Consider the following 20,250-nt stretch of genomic DNA (forward strand, 5'->3'; position numbering starts at 1 on the left):
ATGCTCACTGTAAGTTGCTACTTCATGTGTAAACCCTGAAGTCCCATCCAAAAGGAAGTTACAAGTGTTTTTGAAACATCTGCAGTTAAAAGAAAAAAAACCTTTTGTTGCTAGTGGGTGTTCTGAAGTAAATGGGCTTGATCAGCCGCCTGTCTTGGTGGAGTGAGCTGGCAAACTCCTGCTTTGAATAACTCCAGCAGTTTTGTCAAAATTCATATTAATTGATCTCTTAATGTAATTCAGAATTATAATAGGTGTTTAATTTTAGCATTAGCCAAAGTTGGAATCATAACCTAACAACTGTATAGAATGTCTTCTAAGAGATCTTTGGGACTGCTAAAATAAATACCAGTACTGAATTACTGAAATAGCTAGTGAAGTATTATGGTGTCTTCCTTAAGGAAGGAAAGTCAAAGTTCTTTTGTCTAAAATAAATCAGGCTTGATTAAATATTTTTTTGTGCATTTCAGGTTCTTGCCAGTTACATAAATCCTGCAGGGAGTACATCAAATGGAGAGACCCAAACTAGCCATGAGGGGAGAGGACAAAACAGCAGTGCTCTTCCATCTGTTCTCCTAGAGCTACTCAGTCAATCTTGCCTCATCCCAGCAATGTCATCATACCTCCGCAATGATTCAGGTAATGTGCCATTGTCTCCTTCTAAATCAAAGTTACTTCTGTCAAATAAGTTTTTGTCTAAACAATAGATAGTTCTGGCTAGTTTCAGTGTGTTTGCCAATTTAGAATTGAACTAATGTAACATTAACATGAGCCTTAGAAAACAAAAGGACAGCATTCGTTGAAATACCCATTTGTTGTAAGAGTTTAAACTTTGTTGTTTTAATGTCTGTTTTAAATTTGAAATTTAATTCTTAAACTGTTGAAATTAAAAGGAAAATAGTCTTTCCATCTGAAAAGCTGATATTTTAGTTGTTCTGTAGAAGATATGTGGAGAGAGAGTACTTTATACAAGACCATGAATCTTAACTGTGAAGAGAAACGTTCATTTTGTGAGAAAATTGAGCAGGTATATGCATGAAGTTGGTAAATGTTGCATGTACTAGGGCAGTTCTCTTTTACTTTGAGCAAAGCTCTTTCAGCTTTATTTAGGAAATATTAAAATAAGCCTGTTATAAAAACTGCAAAATTTCTCAAATATATGGGAACAGTGGAATAGCTGTAGGGTTTTTTTTAAAGGAAAAACAAGTTTGTTATATGTTGTCATCACATTTCTACTCATAATTTTAAAACCTTGCTGTGAAAACCATTTCAGTTGTACAAGGTAGTGTCAAGCAGTATGAGTTAAGCAAATGCCTGTGTGGAACTAATGGCAAAACCAGCAGACTGAGTTTGTGATTTATGTTCAGTCTCATTAGATGACAGGCTTAAGTATGAAGAAATTGATAAGCATTTTTTTCTTCAGACAACTGTCAGCCTGAAGTTTTTAAACACGGCCTTAGCCTTAGGTTGAATTTTTGTTTCATTGCTTTGTAAGGATGGATTTAATCCCTAAATAGCAGAAGGAGTTGTTCCAAATCTGAAGAATTTGGTTTTGGACCCTTATTTTGCTTGCCCTGTTTTTGGAGTAATTGCTAAACGTCTTGTCGCATACTGCAGTTCTTTCGAATGCCAGTTGTAGGGTGTGGTGATGTGAATTTGTTGAAACAATGTCATAGCTTCCGGTTGAATTACACAGTATGTTTTATCTCTGGGGTAAAAGAGAAATCATGTGTGTCTTAAGTATTTACAAAGCTACATAGGACTAAAACAAGAATGTGGCTCTTTTAATCTGTGGTAACTAGGGCATTACATAATCTTGTATGATGGAATGGAAGTAGTTCAAAAAGTCTGCTGGGGCCTTATAATAAAAATAAAAATATCACAGAATCACAGAATCGCCTAGGCTGGGAGGGACCTTTAAGATCATCTAGTCCAACCTTAAAAAAAAAAAAAAAACCACCCCAAAAAAGCCCAAACAAAAAAAGAAACCACCAACACTAAACCATATTCCCGAGCACCATGTCAACTCATCTTTTTAATATCTCCAGGGATGGTGCCTCAACCACTTCCCTGGGTAGCCCATTCCAATGCTTGATAACCCTTTCAGTGAAGAAATTTTTCCTAATATCCAACCTGAACCTCCCCTGGCACAACTTGAGGCCATTTCCTCTAGTCCTATCACCTGTGACTTGGGAGAAGAGACCAACCCCCACCTCTCTACACCCTCCTTTCGGGTAGTTGTAGAGAGCAATAAGGTCTCCCCTCAGACTCCTCTTCTCTAGACTGAACAACCCCAGCTCCCTCAGCCTCTCCTCATAAGACTTATTCTCCAGACCCCTCACCAGCTTCGTTGCCCTTCTCTGGACCTGCTCCAGTATCTCAATGTCTTTTTTGTGGTAAGGGGCCAAAAACTGGACACAGCACTCGAGGTGGGGCCTCACCAGTGCTGAGTACAGGGGGACGATCACCTCTTGAGTCCTCCTCACCATGCTGTTCCTGTTACAGACCAAGATACTGTTGGCCTTCTTGGCCACCTGGGCACACTGCTGGCTCATGTTCAGCCGGCTGTCGACCAACACCCCCAGGATATGAAGGTGTTTAACTTGCCGGTCCACCGTTTGACACCTCTCCCTTAATTTTGCAATGAATTTGTGGGTTCTGTTTTGCTCATATTACAGTGAGGAAAATGAACTCTGTAGCTTATGCACCAGGCTCATTATTGCAAATGAAAATCTAATATAAAACAATAACATGAATAATAAAGTAAAACAATAAAGTAATCTTTCTAACAGATACTCATCAATTCTTCTGTGTTGAGGTAGAAAGGAAAAGTCACTAAAAGACCTGGCAAAAATGCTGTATTATCTAAAGGATGAAGCTGTTCAGAGTTATAAATGAATCTCAGCTGTTGAAATTGCTTTTTGCTGTTTCCAGTAGAAAAACATATCTGTTTGTATAAGTCACCTTTAACTGGGGAAGAACAGTCAGATACTGATAGAAGAGGTGAGATATATGGCTGGTGGAGAGAAGTTCCAACTAGTTTGGCTTTCTGGGACCATTTGTTTTCCCAAAGTACAAAGAAAAGGCAAAGTTTCAGTGGGAAATGTTCATTTCAGGTATGTTTTCCACTGCTGGACTACTGTTATTTGTGGTTGGCAGGGGATGTTCGTGTGTTGTGCTTGTGAAATAAAAATTAGTAAAAAGTGAACAAAACAGATGCTTCCTGCTTATTCATAAATTGATCTGTAGCTCTGAACATAGCAGTGTTGTTAACATTAATACGTTGATCCAAGAGAGTCTTGAATGCTTCCTGCTGTATTTTTTCAAAATTCTATACATAAAACTATAATTAACAATGTTCTTCTGGATTTAAAAAAAAAATAGATTTGCAGGCTTATGTCAGTCAAGCTTGTCTTTGAAAATGTAATAGTATATCAGTATGAGAGGGAAATGTGCAAAATGGCATGACTTCTGGAAAGAATGTCATCTCTTCATGAATATTTGAGTCAGCTGCATTTAGTTTGAAAGGAGTCCCTGAAAATAGTTTGTCCTTAGTGATAGTCAGGCATAATTCCAATGCAGTAGTTACTCTTTAGTTCAAAAGCAGACAGATCATTCTCACATTAATGAGTCTGAGTTGCAAGTGATGCTGGGGCTCTAGGTGTCACTAGCAGAGTGTCAGGAGACAGAGCTGACAGAGCCTGGCTGTCACAAGAGAGACAGAGGTTGAGAAACACTGGAGCTATGTTCATCTCTACTACAGTGCTTCTAAGACTGAAAAATTCCTTTCTCCAATAGGGCTGAATGCCTGCTCAGGGGGAGCAGGAAAGGGAACGGGGTTATTAGTAACACTCGTGTACGTGGTCTTCTAGTTTTCAGGCCAGTGTACCTTCTGCTATCAAAATGTACTTTCATGTGGAAGAAGCAGGTAACTGTGTTCTTCCTGTAACATGCTGGACTGAGAAATTAGGACACTGCATACAGGATGCTAATAGAGCGTTCCTGGGCTCTGGCACTCCAGCAGGTACAAGCTGTGCCCAGCACAATGCTGACAGAAAATAGCAATTTTCAGGAACTTGTAACTTTCTCAGATTTGAATGGATGCTAGTGGTACCAGTTAAAGGTTACCCTTATGCTGGAGGTGTTCCTCTACTACATTTTTGGTTTTTCTGTAAACAGTTGCAACAACAGTGATCTTCACATATTACATATCTGCCATATGCATAAAATTATGTGGGGAAAAAAATTCTATAAAGAAATATAATATGCAATGAAGCTGCTGGGTGTGCTGTTTCCCTTTATTGCACAGTAGGCTGATACCGCTATGGTGATACAAGATGGAATCTTCCAGTATCACTGAGAATTTTGTATTTGGTTTAAACATGTTCAGTTAGCTACAGGTATGATACATCCTGCTTGCAAAGTTGTTTTGGCAAAATGCTTGAACAGTTCCAGTGTCGGAATATAAAATTGGCCTTTGTCACAGTTAGAAATTTACGTTGGTATTTTGTTGCTTAAATATGTTTTGCCATCCCTGCTCAATTTGTCCAAAACATACATGGACTAGATTGTTATCTAGATTTTCTACATAAAAGGAATATTGATCAGATAAGGAGTGCTCACGTATCATTTAATCTTTCAGAAACCTCACCTTAAAGCAGATCTTTACAAAACAGATTGCTCTGACACATTCTGCAGCTTCATCTGCATCAGAACAAGATGATTGTGTGAAGTCCTTGAAAATTGTGAACTGACCACTTTCTTTAATTTCCATAATTGCTTTTTTCTTGTAAAGCAAGAAGGTTTATCTGTCTATGAAGGACTTTCCTTATTATGCAAGATAGATAGCTGTAGTCACAAGGAGCAATAGCTGCTGTAATCCTCACCCGGTTTCTTGATCATTTTTTCCCGTGTCTGTTTCTTATCTTGGTGTGACATTACTGTGGCTTTTATGATCTATAAATGAAAAAAAGTTTGTCTTTCTAACATGGTGAGATTTATTTTTTTTTAAACATTTGTGTTTATTCTGAAGTACTTAATTCATGTTTACATTGGTAAAATTCATGTCATTCTTAACTTCTGTATCATGGAACATGTAGTGTGTATTAATTGCTGAGCATTTATGCACGTTTCACACCAAAACCTGTCATGTAAAACCTTTTCATTGTTGTCTTGTATACAGCACATTTTGTTTGAAAGAATTACCGCTGTAGGAACTCTTTCAAATATTTGAACTTTTCTCTCCTTGAACAAAATGCTCAACAATAAAATTTGTGCCATACCACAAGAGGTTCCCAGCAAACATGTGTCCGTCAGGTTCTAACTAAAGCACGTGGGTAGCTTGAAGGTCTAGATTTTGCTGATAAGAGTTACTTGACTGATGAACCTAGGTTTATGAAAACTAATACAAGCTAGTATTTACAGCTTGAGAGAAGCAAGCAGTAGTAATAGTAGTCTTTGTAGCTAGCAAGGTTTATAGAGAGAAGGCAGTGGAAAGGAATCATGAAATAGAAGGAAAATCAAGTGACTGTTAGGACAGGGACTGTATATTTTGTTATGGGCTTGGACAGTAAGAAGCCCAGTGAAGCTGAGATCTATCAGTGATACCACAATATTAGGTAGACTCTTCTTGCTTTTAAATGTAGTTGTACTTGTTTGTCCCTAAACTAGTGTCTAGAAAACCTTAAGATGACTTAATCTTGTTTAAAGCTGAAGAGAGACAGAGGTGTGCTACGACCTTTTCCTTGGAAGGCAGACCTCATAGCAAGTTGGAGAATTCTGCCTGACCTGAACTTTCTTTGCTTCAGTTCCCAAGCTTACAGGAAGCAGGTGGTGGTGTGATTTTAGCTGGGGTTTTCTTGCAGCACTTTCTTCACATGCTCCCCTCTTAGCCACCCTTCCTTCTTTGGTGGACAAAGTCTCCATGTGATGTGGTCAGCATGGCTCATGGTGGTACATTAGCTCAGTCTTCTTTGGGTTTGATTGCTGAGAAGAGATGATGCTTTTCTATGGGAGGGCTTTACTAAAAAGATTGTGTTTACTGACCCATGTGTTCCACTTTCTAAGAGTTCAATATTTGCTTTTAATGCACCTTTCATAGTTTACCAAGTTCTGTCGCACCTGGGACTTGTAGATTCATTAACAGTTGTGCTGTTTCATCCCGCTGCCAAATACCTCATTGTGAAATTTATTTAGTAAGTTGTATGGACAAATCTGTTGAAGGTGAACATACTGAATTCTTTTGTGCTTCTTTTTGTTAGTTGAGTCCATTAAAGTCATACTTCTCAGGCCTCGTCTACTTACCTCAGAGCTTGAACTGTTCTAGATTGCCTGCTGACGTTAGATATTTCTTTTCTGTTAATCGTACTTACTCTCAAGGCATTATATGCTGTTGCTTTAGTTTTTGCAAAGCAGTCCGGTGCCACTGGACTGAGTAGGCTCTTAAGTAGGAAGCTTGTGTTCCATTATGGGTCTCTGAAGTTGGTACGCTGGGGTCATTCAGCTGAGAGTACTGCATCTTCATTCATCCATTGCTGAAGGTGTGAAGGTGCTACTGCAGTGTAAATGTTGAATCACCATTAAATTCTGCTTTTCCCTAGACTATTGAATTTTTACTGTATCAAGTAAGAGGTAGTTGCTGTTAAGGTATTTTTTATTGTTGAGATTCTTATGCATATATTAAACATATAAGCACCAGAGCTGTATATTGGAGCTTATTTAACTAAAGTTAGACTTAGGTCCACATGAGTATAGTGCAAAGTATTACATGTTAAGAGAGGATATCAGACATCTGTTTTAAAACAAAATCTGGCTCATGCTGGGGCAACGTCTAATGATAATATTACCCCGTGACTTCCTTTGAAGGGTCAAAGCTTTTTGCTATAAGCAAAATTAGAAATACAACGGCAGTTTAGATAGACAGTATATAATTAACAAATTACAAATTCCACTAGTTTTCATTAATGTTAATGAACTCATTGGTAAAAGAATGATATTGAACATTTGCCATGTTTTGTTATAACTTTGGGATTGTTCTTTATCTGTTTTGATGTTGCAGTGTTTACCAGAAAAAAGTGCAGTATCTCACTCCAGTGCTGGAGTACTAGTTGATTCACAATTTTGAGAACACAGCTGTGCACTGAAATGACATAAAATAAAACTGTTTATTTATTTCACAGAATTTACAAATTTTAAATAATTTCAGGATCAAAATAAACAGCATAAATTTCGACCTGAATTTCATATTTCTGTTAAGTTTTGAGGTTCTTGTAACCTCTCATTTTTAAGAACCATTGCAAATATCCTTGTATTATGAGATTAATGCAATAGTATTTATAAGTATGTAATGTAAGTAGTACATTGAAAAATTTAATAATGTATTCACTGTTCCATACTCTTAAATAAACATCAATAACTTGCATAATTCAATACTAGAGATTTGCTGTAGTCTATGGAGAGTGAATGAATTTTCTTGTCTGCACGTTTCCTTCCAGTGCAGCCTCGGCTCTGTTTATCATTTCTTCTGGATGAGCCAGTATTGACTCAGAGCGGCAAAACCAGAATATACCATCTTTCACCTTGTTCATCCATAAGTCACTGTGTTACAGCGTAGTTTCTGCAACTGACTGAAATATCGTTGCCAAATTCATTCTGTTCTAGATCTTCGACCTTATTTTATGCATGTGCTTGTTTCGAAGTGATTTCCAAAGGCTTTGTTGGTGTAACAGTTATGAAGTTCTATACAGTAATAAGCTATCACCTATACAAGAGATGTATTTCTTTGCTTGTCATTTTATGGAAGGACTGGATGTTGCTTTGCTGCCTCGGAGAAAGGACTGAGCTGATTTTCAGAAATGCAACTCCTCCATTGTTCCTCTGTGGCACACGGAATACTAAGACTGGTTTTTATTTAGATCAGTGTTTCTTCTTTTTTTTTAGTGTTATTTTTCTACCTTGTTTTAAATCCTAAGATCTCAAAAATAGCTTTTCTACTAGAAGATATATGTGAGATATATTCATGTATATAAAAGCTTCTATGATCTCAGACTGTCTGCAGCTTTGGATTTAATTCAAAGACATACGTAGGATTAATTTAAAACATGGAAATAGTTTAATCAATTTCAGTAGTCTAATTGCATAGTCCATGAAGTATTTCTAACAGTTGCAATTCTGGGCCTCAATCATAAATGATGCAAAAAGGGAAAATTCTTCAGAAGGAGAGAGTACACTCTTCTGGGCAAAGATATTAAACCTGTTTTCCGTGCAACACCATGAATCCTTGTGTGATATGTTTTATTTTACGCGAAAGTAAGCATCAGGATGAAAACATGAAGGTTGTATTTGACTTATGTTAAACACACTCTAAAAACAGTGATCTAGAAAATGTAACTAAAGATTTTTTTCATTTGGAGAATATGTATTAGTGTGTCATTTTAGTTATTAATATTTATTAAAAGAAGTACTGAAACTATTCTTTATTTTTTTCACACATTTTAAAGGATTTTTAATTAGAAAAGCACATTGTCAGTATAGCATGATGATTTCAAATACAGATTCAGTAAAGGCAAGAAAATCTAACCTTTTCCAGCTGTCCACAAGACTAACAAAAATGCTGCAGAATATAGTCAATAGTTAAAATTTTATTTATAATATTACAATTTTTGGTATAACAGTGTTCCTGTTTCCACACTTATACATTAGTTAAGTTATAAGCCTAAATTATGGTGATCTAAAAATAAGACCCTTTTGTCTGTTTTCTGGTCTCAGCTATGAAGAGACATTGCACAAAACCATAGAAAGCATCATGGGGCTTGCTCATATGTATTTATATACTTAATTAATCTATTTCTATGTTCTGATTGTTTTCAGTGTTTGCTTACATTTCTTGTGTCTTGTGTGTTTGCTGGCAGTAAAACAGTGCCGTCTCTGTTTCTGCTATTTGGATTTCATCTGTTATCAATGAGAAGTTGAGTATCGTCTGCCTTCATTTACGTAATTCAGCACGCTAGCTGGGCTCGCAGATACATTTAGCAGTCATTGATGCAGCGCCCTTAGCCAGACACTTTGCTCTGGAATATTTTTGATAATCTTTTCAAACAGTGGGGGGTTTTGCTTTAAATTTAGAAATCATTCTTACTATCATTGTTCTTTGCACTGTGTGCTATGCAATTGATGTTCAAAAATGTCATCAAAGTGTAGTATAGATGTACACAAAAACAATAACAAATAAATTGAGTACAGTTCCAATAATCCCAAGCAGTGCTAAAATAGATTCTTCTTTTTCCTCCTTCTCCTCTTGCCTTTTTACATCTTCCAGTGTTGTGATGGCAGAGGTCCCCATTTTTCCTGCAAATACCTTCACCAGTATTCTGGCAGCTAGCTAGAAGAAAGAAAGCAAATGGTAAACCTGGTCTGACAAACATGCAAGCTTTCATCTTTTTAAAAACAATTCTGTACTACTTTACACAATATTTCTTAATGCTCTGTTTATTGAGTTATATTCATCTTTTGTTTTCTTTTTGTATGAGCATGTCCACATTAAAAGTAATTGTTCTGTAGATAGAGATTTGGTAGGAGTGAAAAATAGCTTGATGCTTCAAGACAATTGACATACTTTATTATACAGGAAATTTAAAATTAGTCTTTAGTCAGCTAACTTGTTTCCTTACGAAACCTCAAATTGATGAAAGCAGGTATGTGAGCATTGTCAGATACTCTGAAATGCCTCAGGAGATTATATGAATTTTCAGCTGTTGTTAAATATTTAACTGTCACAGCACTAAAACAGTTGAAAATATTCATGTCTGCTGTTTTCGAACGTGAAAAATATGCCTCTTCAATACAGTAGCACAGTCTCTTGACCAGTGAGCCCTAAGCAGGCAATTGCAGGCGAGATCTTATCCTTTTACGTGTTTAATAGATCGGCTTTTGGACATCCATGCAACAGTAAACATTTAACAGAAGATGTCTGTCTCTTCAAACATAAAGGTTGTTGTTGTTATTATATATGCTTATGAGTGCAGTATGACAAAGGACATTAGTACTTCTATAGTAACAAAATTCTATGCAATATAAGGACTTGAGATTTTTACAGATGTGTGTATGATTTATTACCTTTTTTGTGGCAAAAGCGAGGTTGACAGGTCATCTCTATTACTTAGCTGCTCTTGTAGTCTTAATTTGCAGTCAAATACCCTCTAGAAACATATTCCCTGTAAAATTACGTTCATTGGTGGCTGAAATGTTGAGCTTATGTATTCTGCTATGCTGTTTTAGCCTTATTAATAAGAAATTTCCAACCTTAAAGCAAAATTTGATTTGGATGTCTACTAGTTCAGATAACCCCCATTTACTGAAAATTTGCAGTCACGTTTTATAGTGCAATAGCCTTTTTGTCTCCTGGCAAACATCTTTAATCATTGGAGATAAACATATTTCTGCTGTGAATCTAATTAAAGCCATCACCTCAGAGCATCTCTCACAGAAAGGTAAAAAAAATATGATGTTTCTTACCCTACATTGCATCAGGAATAAAATGTCATCAGACATGCTTCTTACTCGTCGATTCTGTGGTGAACCAGGCTTTTTTCTTCATGGAGGGGCTGCTGTCCTCACTCAGACAGACCAGACGGGAGAGATAGGAGCATGAACAGTTCCTTGATGAAGAAGTTTATCAGTGAGGATAATAATGTTACAGAATCTTCCAAATGACTGGCCTTCTCTCTCGGTAATCCACTAAAGCAAGTGCAGTCGAAAAACAGTAAAACCTTTTCTGGTAATGATCCTCGCTGTTGACTAATTCTCATTAAAATTGAGGATTTTTTTTCCTTAGATGATGCAGAGCAACGAAATGCATGCTGTTCGGTTTTGCCTTTAGAAAAAAGAAAAAAATACCAACAGCTCCTGGTTTTATTCAGTTGCACTTAGTTATTTATTAAGACTTCAGAAAACCCCAGCCTTTGATTTACTCTTTGTGGCAGCCGTCTGAGGAGACTTTCTCACGTTGACATGCTGTAATTCCAAATGCAGCGAACTACGTGCAGTCACACTATGTAATTTTAGTCCAGCCTGAAAAAGGATGAAAAGAAGTCTCCTTTACTGGCAGTAGTGTGAACGCTGTCACACACCTGCATTCAGAGCCTCTGGAAAGAATTCCAAGGTATTCTTCAGAGCATTGCATAACTTAGCCAGGCAAATCTGAAGAGAGGAATGACAGTGGCTTTAGTTGCACACTGTGGTGAGCTGTGACATTGATTAAACATGCACTTGGCACTTGCTGAATAAAGAAGGAGCTACGAGCCACCCTTGCAGACAGTGAGTTGCATAACAATGTGCGGTGGCTCTGCTGTTTCATTGTCAGGCCCCGCACATTTTAATCCTCTACTAAGGGAGGAGAAAGTGCGGGGCGTAAAGAGGAGTAGAGTTAACTGTACTTGGGGGGGTTTCTGAGGAAGTGCTGCATGACAAATGGTGACATTAAGGCATTCAAGCTGAAACAGTGTTTCTGCCTTTTGTCTTTTTATGCTTTGTTTGACAGGCAATTGTTTCTATGGGAAATACTACTTCTAACGCTTTTCCTCTATTTATTTGCCACCCAAAGAATGCAGGTTAGTGTGGAATTAATGAAAACACAGACTTCAAGAAAAATATTCCTGTTCTGATTTCACAGGAAGCTGTAACTCAATTTCTTCCTAGGTAAATCGGAGAGGTATTTTTTGCCTGTCCTATTTGAAAGCGGGAGGGAGGAGGTGGTGGTGTGGGGGGGTGTCTGTGTGTCTGTGAAGTCTTCTTTTCTTCCCAACCTCTTCAGACAGAAAACCACAATTTTAATAGCTTCTGCAAGTAGCTGTGTTTCAGATCATTTTTTTCAGTCACTTTGTTCTACCAAGGCTACCAATGCAATGTGTTTTTGTTGGTATAACATAGCTTCTTGATACAAAGGCAATGGTATTTTATGTATATTGGAAAACTTGTTTTTAAAAAAATACTTAAAATATCAAGCAATTCAGAATTCAAAAGTACCAAAAGCTTATGCATATGAAAAATCAAAAAAAATCAAATTAATTACATCAAATTCAAACAGTAGGAATGTAGCTGGATCACTTTGCAGAACAGTATATTTTAAAAATTGCAAGGCAATGTTCAAAACTCAGTTTTAACTAATCTTTTTGTTAGAAAGCAAAAGAGAGTAAAATCATTGCTTTACTATTTGAAATACTACCATTTTCAAATTAATTTACTTACGTGTTAAATTAGTTTCTTAGTAATGAACAAACCCGCATATTTTATTTTAGTGGTAAATACCGTGTTTAAAGTACTATGAGTTGTATGGTATTTATACATGATTTGCCCTTTATCCTGAAAGTGATGTTGCCAGGGTGAAATTGTTTGACTCTACAAGAATTAAGTAACTGGGTTAAATTTCTCCAAGGTAGCTTCCTTAAAAGATATTCTAATATGTGTATATGCTGTTTTCTTTTATGCCCTTCCCTTATTCTGAAAAGGCTGCTGCAACTTCACTTGTTCCTGGAACTGCTTTCTGTCTATGTATCTTGAATGTGTTTCTGTATTCATTTAAATTCATTCAGAGATACAAAGATGGGGAAATTTTCACCTGTGTATTCTGACCATTCATGTTGCTGAGAGCACCTAGCAATAACCAAGTTTTCAAACCATTGTGCCATATTAACCCTCACATGTTAAAAATCAAACCCTTTCCTTTGTGAAAGGGGGAAAATTGTGCAATGTGCATCTTTTATTTAAAGATTATTGGTGTATTTGGAGAGTAGGAATCTGTCACGTTGTCAACAAAACCAGATATAAAGATACAAGGTCAGCAGAAGAATTTCTTGCAATATTGTCAAGTGTAAATAGCAACAATAAAGTAAATTCAGCAGCTCCACTGCAAATAACCAGCTAATGAAAATGTATCCACAGAAAGAAGCAAAAGATTCACAAAATATTTCTTGGCCTGGTTATTGCCGTGGTTGAGGTCTCATAGTGTTCTGCAGTTTACATAGTTGTGATGCAACCGGCACTTCTGGCCAAGGTGAACCCAGGGAAACAAATCTCTCTGGGCTCCCTCTACACCCAGTCAAGGGGGAGTGACACCTCTTGCACACTGGGATTCAGATCCAACATTTTCCACGGACCTTAGTTAGGTGACATTTCTCCCCTCCTGTCCTTCCATTGCATTGATATGCATGTCTATGCGGACCTGCCATAAACTGGTTTGGAAAACACTCAGCCAAAAATAGATCTCTAGCCCAGCACAATAAGAGGAACGGGGCTGTAGCTGCTTAAGCTGTCAATATTGGCAAAGAGTTGCTGGTTGGGAGCAGGGAAAAGAAAAAAGAAAGAGGGGAAAAAAAAAAAAAAAAGACAGAGAAAGGTTGTTAGGTTTAATGTTTCTCAATTGTAGGAAACTTGAGGAATTTATCCATGTTGGGTGGAAGCTGGTATTTACAAATAGCTTCCTTATAGCTACAATGCATCTTCAGTACAGAGAGAAAAAATTATGCAATATTTCTCACGTGAGTGAGGCGAGTAATACAAGTCGATTTTGAAAGGCCTTGATTTATCCATAATATTTGATGATACTTGGAAAAATGGGGAGATATTTTACCTTTTGTGTAAAATAAGATTAGAGTCTGGGAGCACATTTTATATGTCAGAAATAAAACCACCTGTTTTGGGTGAACATTACATGGTTACACAGTATTTGGGTTTGGCACTGGTATCCAAAAATGTCCTAAATTTAATTATGTTACTTCTATCTAGGCAGAGCTTTCAAGCACTTAGCAAGACTTTGGCAAGTCTTTGGTAACTGATTTATGCAGCATCCCAAGAGCAGAACAAATTCTGTTGATTAGAGGTCATTCTGTTCATTACCACTGATGTTTGAGCACTTATATTGCATGGGAATAGACCTTGGGCAATACAAAGGTATGTCAGATTTTATGTCAGATTTTAAAGATATTCATAGTTCAAGAGGGAGTTGCCACACTATCTTGTAAAAACTCAGTGGTAGAAGCTCAACAATTTACAGTCTTGATCCTTAGGTGATCATTATCCTGCTATATGCTACTGCTATGAGTAATGTGGTACATCCATAACATCACATTTACAAAAGGAACAAGTACTCTTAACTGAAGAGAGAGTTTTCTTTTCCCTTATGTATTTTTATGGATTATATAATTCTGATTTTCATGTACTCTTAGATTATTCTATATGCTGTATTTTTTTGTTAAAATAGCATGTTTTGAGTCAGATGTTGTTTGCTCTTATAGAGAGCAAATGTTCTGAGACTGCAAGTTAAAGCAGAATATAAAAGAAGATTTGAAGGAGAAAATGGAAAGAAAAATGTAAAGAGCTGTCTGGATTTAACAATCTATTAAGGTAATGAAATACAAAAGATCATTCATACATCAATTGTCCATGAAGACTGTTTTTCTTTGTAGTTGTTCTGCATTTTCCCGAACATGCAGGAAAATACTTGAAATGTAGTAGCACATACATCCTGTAGGTGATACATTCTAGTTTTCTTCTGACAACCTCCACAAACTTCTTTCTATGAGATCTGACAGTTTTTCAGTTAAATTGCAGAACAACAGAGCAAAGTTGTGTCTGTTGGGAGATGCAATATTATGCACAAATTAAGATGAACTGGTTCACTTAGCATAAGCGAGGAGTGGATAGCCATGCTCCTTCTTTCTTCCTTAGTTTTTTTTCTTTTTTCCTTCCTCCCCTCTCCCTGCCTCCTGAGAACTAAACACAGCTACTGTTTACTTTGTGGGAACTGTTAGCCTATTTTTTATGATACAGATTGATGTGTGATGCCCTTGAGTCAGCAGTGATGGGCATAGCAAATTTTGAGCCAGGTTTCAAAGTTTGGTATTTGATTTTTTATTTTTTTTTTTTTGCTCTTCTGTTGAAAAAAGAGGAAGAACTCAGATTCTTCGTCTGTAGCAACACAAGTTAATTTTAGGTTTCTTATTATTCTCATTCACACTTCTTTCATGTATTTTATCTCAGCATTGACTTGATGATTTTGTTATTTTGACATTTCAACTGTCTATGTCTTGTTTTCCTTCTGATTGAAGAACTTCAGTGCTTTTTGGCTGTTGTCTGGGGGGGGCAGTTCCTGATTTTGTAACTTAGTTACTGACACAGAATATCCTTGGAAAAATCCAGAATTATCTCATAACTAGAAGTTCCTCAAGGTTGTTCCCACCTGTCAGTCTTCACTTACCAGAAATTTACTTGTTCCAATCTCTGACACTTGCGTGTTAAGAAATCAATTAAACGGACACAGAGTAGTACCGGTTCTTCTGCCACACTCCTTTTGACACCAGCATCTCATAGCACCAATCAGGATCAACCACTGCTTTATTGTCTGTCAATACGGTCAGAATGCACACCAGTATTTTGTCAAGAAAAGGGGTAAATTTGCCAGTTGAGTAATAGTTTAGGAAAAACTGAGCCATCCTGCCTTTGAAGGGTGTCAAGTCACATGTCACATACGGGTTTTGAGGGAACTATGTTAATCACTGTCTTGATGAACTGAAGTAATTCAGAAGTTGGTGACTGATGAATGTTCCAGAGTTAGAGGTGAGGTTTTCAGACCCAGCTGTGTGCGGTGACCTTCTGGATATGGTGGAAGGGAATGATCGAAAAAGGCAAGAGTTTGGGTTTTTTTCTTCTTCAGTCTCTAGTCTCACGTGGGACATCAGGCAGTCATCATTTAAAATGCTTCAGTCGTGATTCAGTGCCGTTCTCCGTAGCTCAGAGGTTTTTTGTCAAAGACAGCAGGTCTCTGGGACTATTTCATCACATTGGTTTGAGTGTAGACTGCATGGTTCTGGAGGAGTATTAGAGCTTTCAAGTAAAGCATCAGGTTTTTGAGCTTTCATGTTCATAAATTTTGTTGTGTTAGAGAAGTCCATTATGTGAATATTGGGTCCTCACTAGGGAAGCAGAGTAGTGAGAACTGATCCTACTCCTGGAGGGTGGCTCTTGGAGAAGAACAGACTACAACAAGCTCCTCTTTTTCCAAGGCCCTTAAAGTATCTTACCTTGTGAGAAAGAACAAATCTTGTCCATATGAGTTTCCAGATGACTGATCTTAAAAAACAAAACAAATGTAGAAGATGCCACCATCCCAGCACTTTTTGCCACATCTCTTTCCTCTGATTTATCATCTTTAGTTGGAAGTAGTTTTGGAATACAAGGGTGAAATTATTATCTCATGAAATCTCTTATTTTCTATTGTAAAAGAATATGAATATATGCTTGTTATATTTTCAAAGCATCTGAAAATGCTATTTCCTAGTAGATAGTGCTTTTGGAGTAGAACTTAAATAACAGAATTTTTTTTAATGTCAAAACTGATTATCTGTTTGAATCGTTAATAATATAAAAGATGCATTAAAGAACAAATTATAAATTTTGTACTTCTAGCTCTACTGTGTTGCCGAAATCTGTTGTAATTTATAGGGAGAAATTATGAAGTATGTATTGAAACATCATGGCATTCAGATCTTTGAGAATTAAATACCTAGTTGTTACAAGGAATGAAGCAGCTTAGATTTGGGTTGTAATTGGGTATTGGATTGCATGGTGGTGAAGCACTTAATCCTTTAAAGACTGGTGGTTACTTAATTCAAAGAGTTAATGGAAATATTTTTTTTCAGCAAATTATTATTTAGGCAAGATCACCGAGAGACTAACTTCTGCTTCAAACTTTATCTGTTTCTGTATTGCAACCTTGTTTTATATGGCTTTTAAACATAAATCTGTTAACTGGAGAGCTCTTCATTGATTCACACAGCTTGTGGTGGATTTTGCAGCTGTATATACAGAGTGTACTTCAGACTAGCTTGCAACCTCTGGCCCCATTCACTTGTTCACAGTGAATTAAAGTGCATGTTAGATTTTCCAGAAGGAAGGGAGTTTTGTTGGGAAGAGACTCAAGAAATTACCAGGTGAGAAGTAGGAGGGGTAAAGGCTAGATTTCCACGTGGCTTCTCGCATGGCACCTTGTTCTTCCTTCTCCTGTTTTTCAACCACATATTCTTTGTCCACCTGCTAAATAATAAAGAGTACTTTTCAGAAAAACAGTACTCTGGAATCAAGAATGGAATAGGGTTTATTTATCTGTTTTTTATTATCAGCCTTAAATCACAGAAATTTTTCCAAATGATGAGTAAGCCACTGAAGATGATTTACAGAACAATCCTGAAAACATAAGTAAACAAGGTTTCTTTCTCATCTGGAGACCACTATGAAGTTCTAGACCTCTGTGCTTACAGGATAGTGTGACTGTCTTGAAAGCATGAGCTACAGACTGCTTATGTTATCTGTATCTGCCTGCCAAGGACCTGTAATTTGTTTACTGTTCCCCTTTGGATCCACTTAGGCATCACTCTTCCGGTACTAACATGAGAGAGACATTTTTGACAGACCTTGATGCCTTGCACTCCACTGTGTAATATGTTTTATGTAAAAAGAAACTAAACTGTGGTGTTTCCCTTCCTGCCTCCCACAGCTGAGTTATTTTTTTTAGTAAGTTTTCAGGAGAAATGCAGTTAGATGCTGATCCTTGATACAAGTGTGTGTAAAAGCTAACAAACCATACATGAGATGCAGCTGGTGTTCATTTCGTTCCTGAAGTTAGTTTCTGTATGTTTATTTTGAATTATTCACTTGAGAAATAAAAGTTAGGGGCTGTTGCCTTCAAACGTGTTTAGTTTTGGCCTAGTGTTCCATGAAATTCTCTCTGCCAATAGACACTCACCATCTTGGAATATCTGTTTAATTTACAGAAAACAGTACCGGTCACTAACGTGACTGTTCAAGGCACATGGCAATAAAGCTTCTGCCTTGTTTAAGTGGAGGGAGCCTCTCCTTAAGCTTTCGTGGTCCTTTTGTCTCATTGTGAAGGCCCATGAGCATTTCATCCAGGAATTCCTTTTTTCCCTTCATTATTTGGAAGCCAAAACTGGTAGCTATATCCCTGCTTGTAGGACAAGTACTAGACTGGTTTTCCCTCTGAAGGTAATTGTTAAAGACATTCAGCAGGCCCTTTAAAATTTGAGATAGAACATTGCATTTTTCAAAATTTCCAGAGTAAATGTTACTGAGCCTCCCATTTTTTTCTTGTTTTACTTTAGTCAGTACGTCTCAAATGGCTTCATTTAGACTTGCTAATCATGTATGGGAATATGAGTGCTGGGTGTCTGGAATAGATTGCTGTGCAGCACACATGCTACAAACATTCACAAAAATCACTGGAGGCATTAAGAATTAATTTTTAAAATGATGCCTCTCATTACCAACAGACTCAGTCTTTTTTGAGAAGAGAGTATGACATCAGAGGAGAATGTGACACCATACTAGATGTCCTGTGGTTCCATATTATATTGCAGAATCCGCTTCTTTGCCTTTTTTTTAACTCCCGTGCTTCCTGGTCCTTGTTGCTAAAGATGCAGTAACCACCAGTGGGGCACAAGTGTTTTATTGATACACACAAGAGCCTCCTGAAAGGACTGCAAGTAATGCATTTTCAATTTTTTTGTCTTTTTCTGTATTAGTGGCTTTGACAATTAGTGGCAGCACAGTTGGATAAGCTGCTGAAAATTTCTTGACCAAACAAAATAGCAAACTCTTTCTTCCTGTTCATGTACGGAGCAGATTGCCTGGGTTAGTTTTAGATATTTTTACTTCATGTAAGAAAGAGCTCACTCTACTTTTAGGGAAGAGTTTCTCAGCTGAGACGTGTAGCTCAGCATGCATTTGAAGAGGAACTTACTGGAACAGTGAGGTGAGGGCTGGCTTTTCTTTTCAAAAGTTGAAAGTCTCGTTTGTTTGGTCAAGTGGTACCTTTTCATTATTCTGGGCAGTAACAGTCTCACTTGTCTTTTAATATTTTTTTTTATTCTTGTTTTCTCTCCTGTTTTTGAAAACAAAATATTGGCATTTCCTATACTTTTATGCAGAAGTTTCCATTCATAGTGCTTCCTTTCTTTTACTGTACTCTGAGGGTAGTCATAGTATTGAGTACAAGTCAAAGGAAATGGATCTCTGTGGCTGAAGGAGTTAGTCTAGAGACTTAATTTATGGTAGATTATTCCAACACATGAACTCTAGCTTTTTTACTGTTGTTTATATCCTCTTGTCCTCTCTAGAAGACAACTTCAAGATAGTACTGCTCATTAGCAAAAGAGTATTTTCTTGTCTTTTGACGTTGTTACGCTCTAACATAATGGAGGATGATCCATTTCAAGAAGTGATGCAGGAATCTGCATGAGATTGCACAGAAGATGCAAATTCTCCTGTTCCACAAGTCTGGGGCATGGAGATGATTCTCCCCATCACCCCATCTTCCCAATATGTGGTGCTCAGTTAAACTAGTTGATAAATTTTCCAAATAGCTATTGGCACTCTAAGGCACTTTCAGTATGCACTGAGTGCAAGGGGTTACCTTTCATTTAAGTTAAACTCAAGGAGGCTATCAGGCTTGAATTTTTCTCTCCAGCCTGCACTTACCAAAAGCTGGTATTTAAACAACAAACTATTCTCTAGAAAATACGCTAAAGTGATAAAAGTTCCATTTTACATCTGCACAGGGGCTCTGCCATCTTGGCCAAGCGAAATAACCAGATATTTAAGGCAGAATGAGATTCGTTAATATTCTCCTTTCTGTCCCCTGAGGACGTGATCTTGTAGGTGTGCTTACACATATAGAAAGTTTGTCATAAAGCACAGGAACCGCACATCTTTTCATTCTAGTAATGATGTTGGTATCCTGTGCTGACAGTCTGACAGCAAGAATAGAGGACCCAAGTCTTGGCCTTTTTCCATCTGCTGAAGTAATGCTTTAAAAAAAACCCTAATTTTGAATTTCCATGTCGATTTCTGCAGCATGTGCAATGAAATGGCAGGTTTCCATCTTATTTTCAGTTCCCATCTTATTCTAAAATACTGGTGACACTTTTATGGGCTGGAAGGGGTAACGCTCAGACTGAGGACCATTTCAAGATGGCTGCTTGCCCATTCCTCTGCCAAAAATAGTGAAATCACTATTCCCTCCTTCAGTGCAGGGATGATGAAAGCCAGATTAACTTCCTTAAAAATCTGCTTCATGTTTTTAGAGCAGTGATACCTTTCCTTTCATCTCTGTGGAGTGCCTCCACTTAAGACATTTAACATGAGGTGGTAGGCATTTGTTTTGGTTTTATTTTTACTTTTTCA

At 37.2% G+C, this 20,250-nt stretch overlaps 1 protein-coding gene across 2 annotated transcripts in view; it reads left to right on the forward strand.

Moving 5' to 3' along the window:
• Positions 1 to 20,250, forward strand: part of BIRC6 (baculoviral IAP repeat containing 6) — a 184,941-nt gene that overhangs the window by 131,018 nt on the left and 33,673 nt on the right. For both annotated transcript variants that reach the window (XM_074165164.1, XM_074165172.1), the window contains exon 65: positions 471 to 639. In XM_074165164.1, the coding sequence (XP_074021265.1) occupies positions 471 to 639 (169 nt within the window). The remainder of the gene's footprint in view (positions 1 to 470; positions 640 to 20,250) is intronic.

This window comes from Numenius arquata, chromosome 2 (genome assembly GCF_964106895.1).
Source record: "Numenius arquata chromosome 2, bNumArq3.hap1.1, whole genome shotgun sequence".
NCBI classification, from domain to species: domain Eukaryota; kingdom Metazoa; phylum Chordata; class Aves; order Charadriiformes; family Scolopacidae; genus Numenius; species Numenius arquata.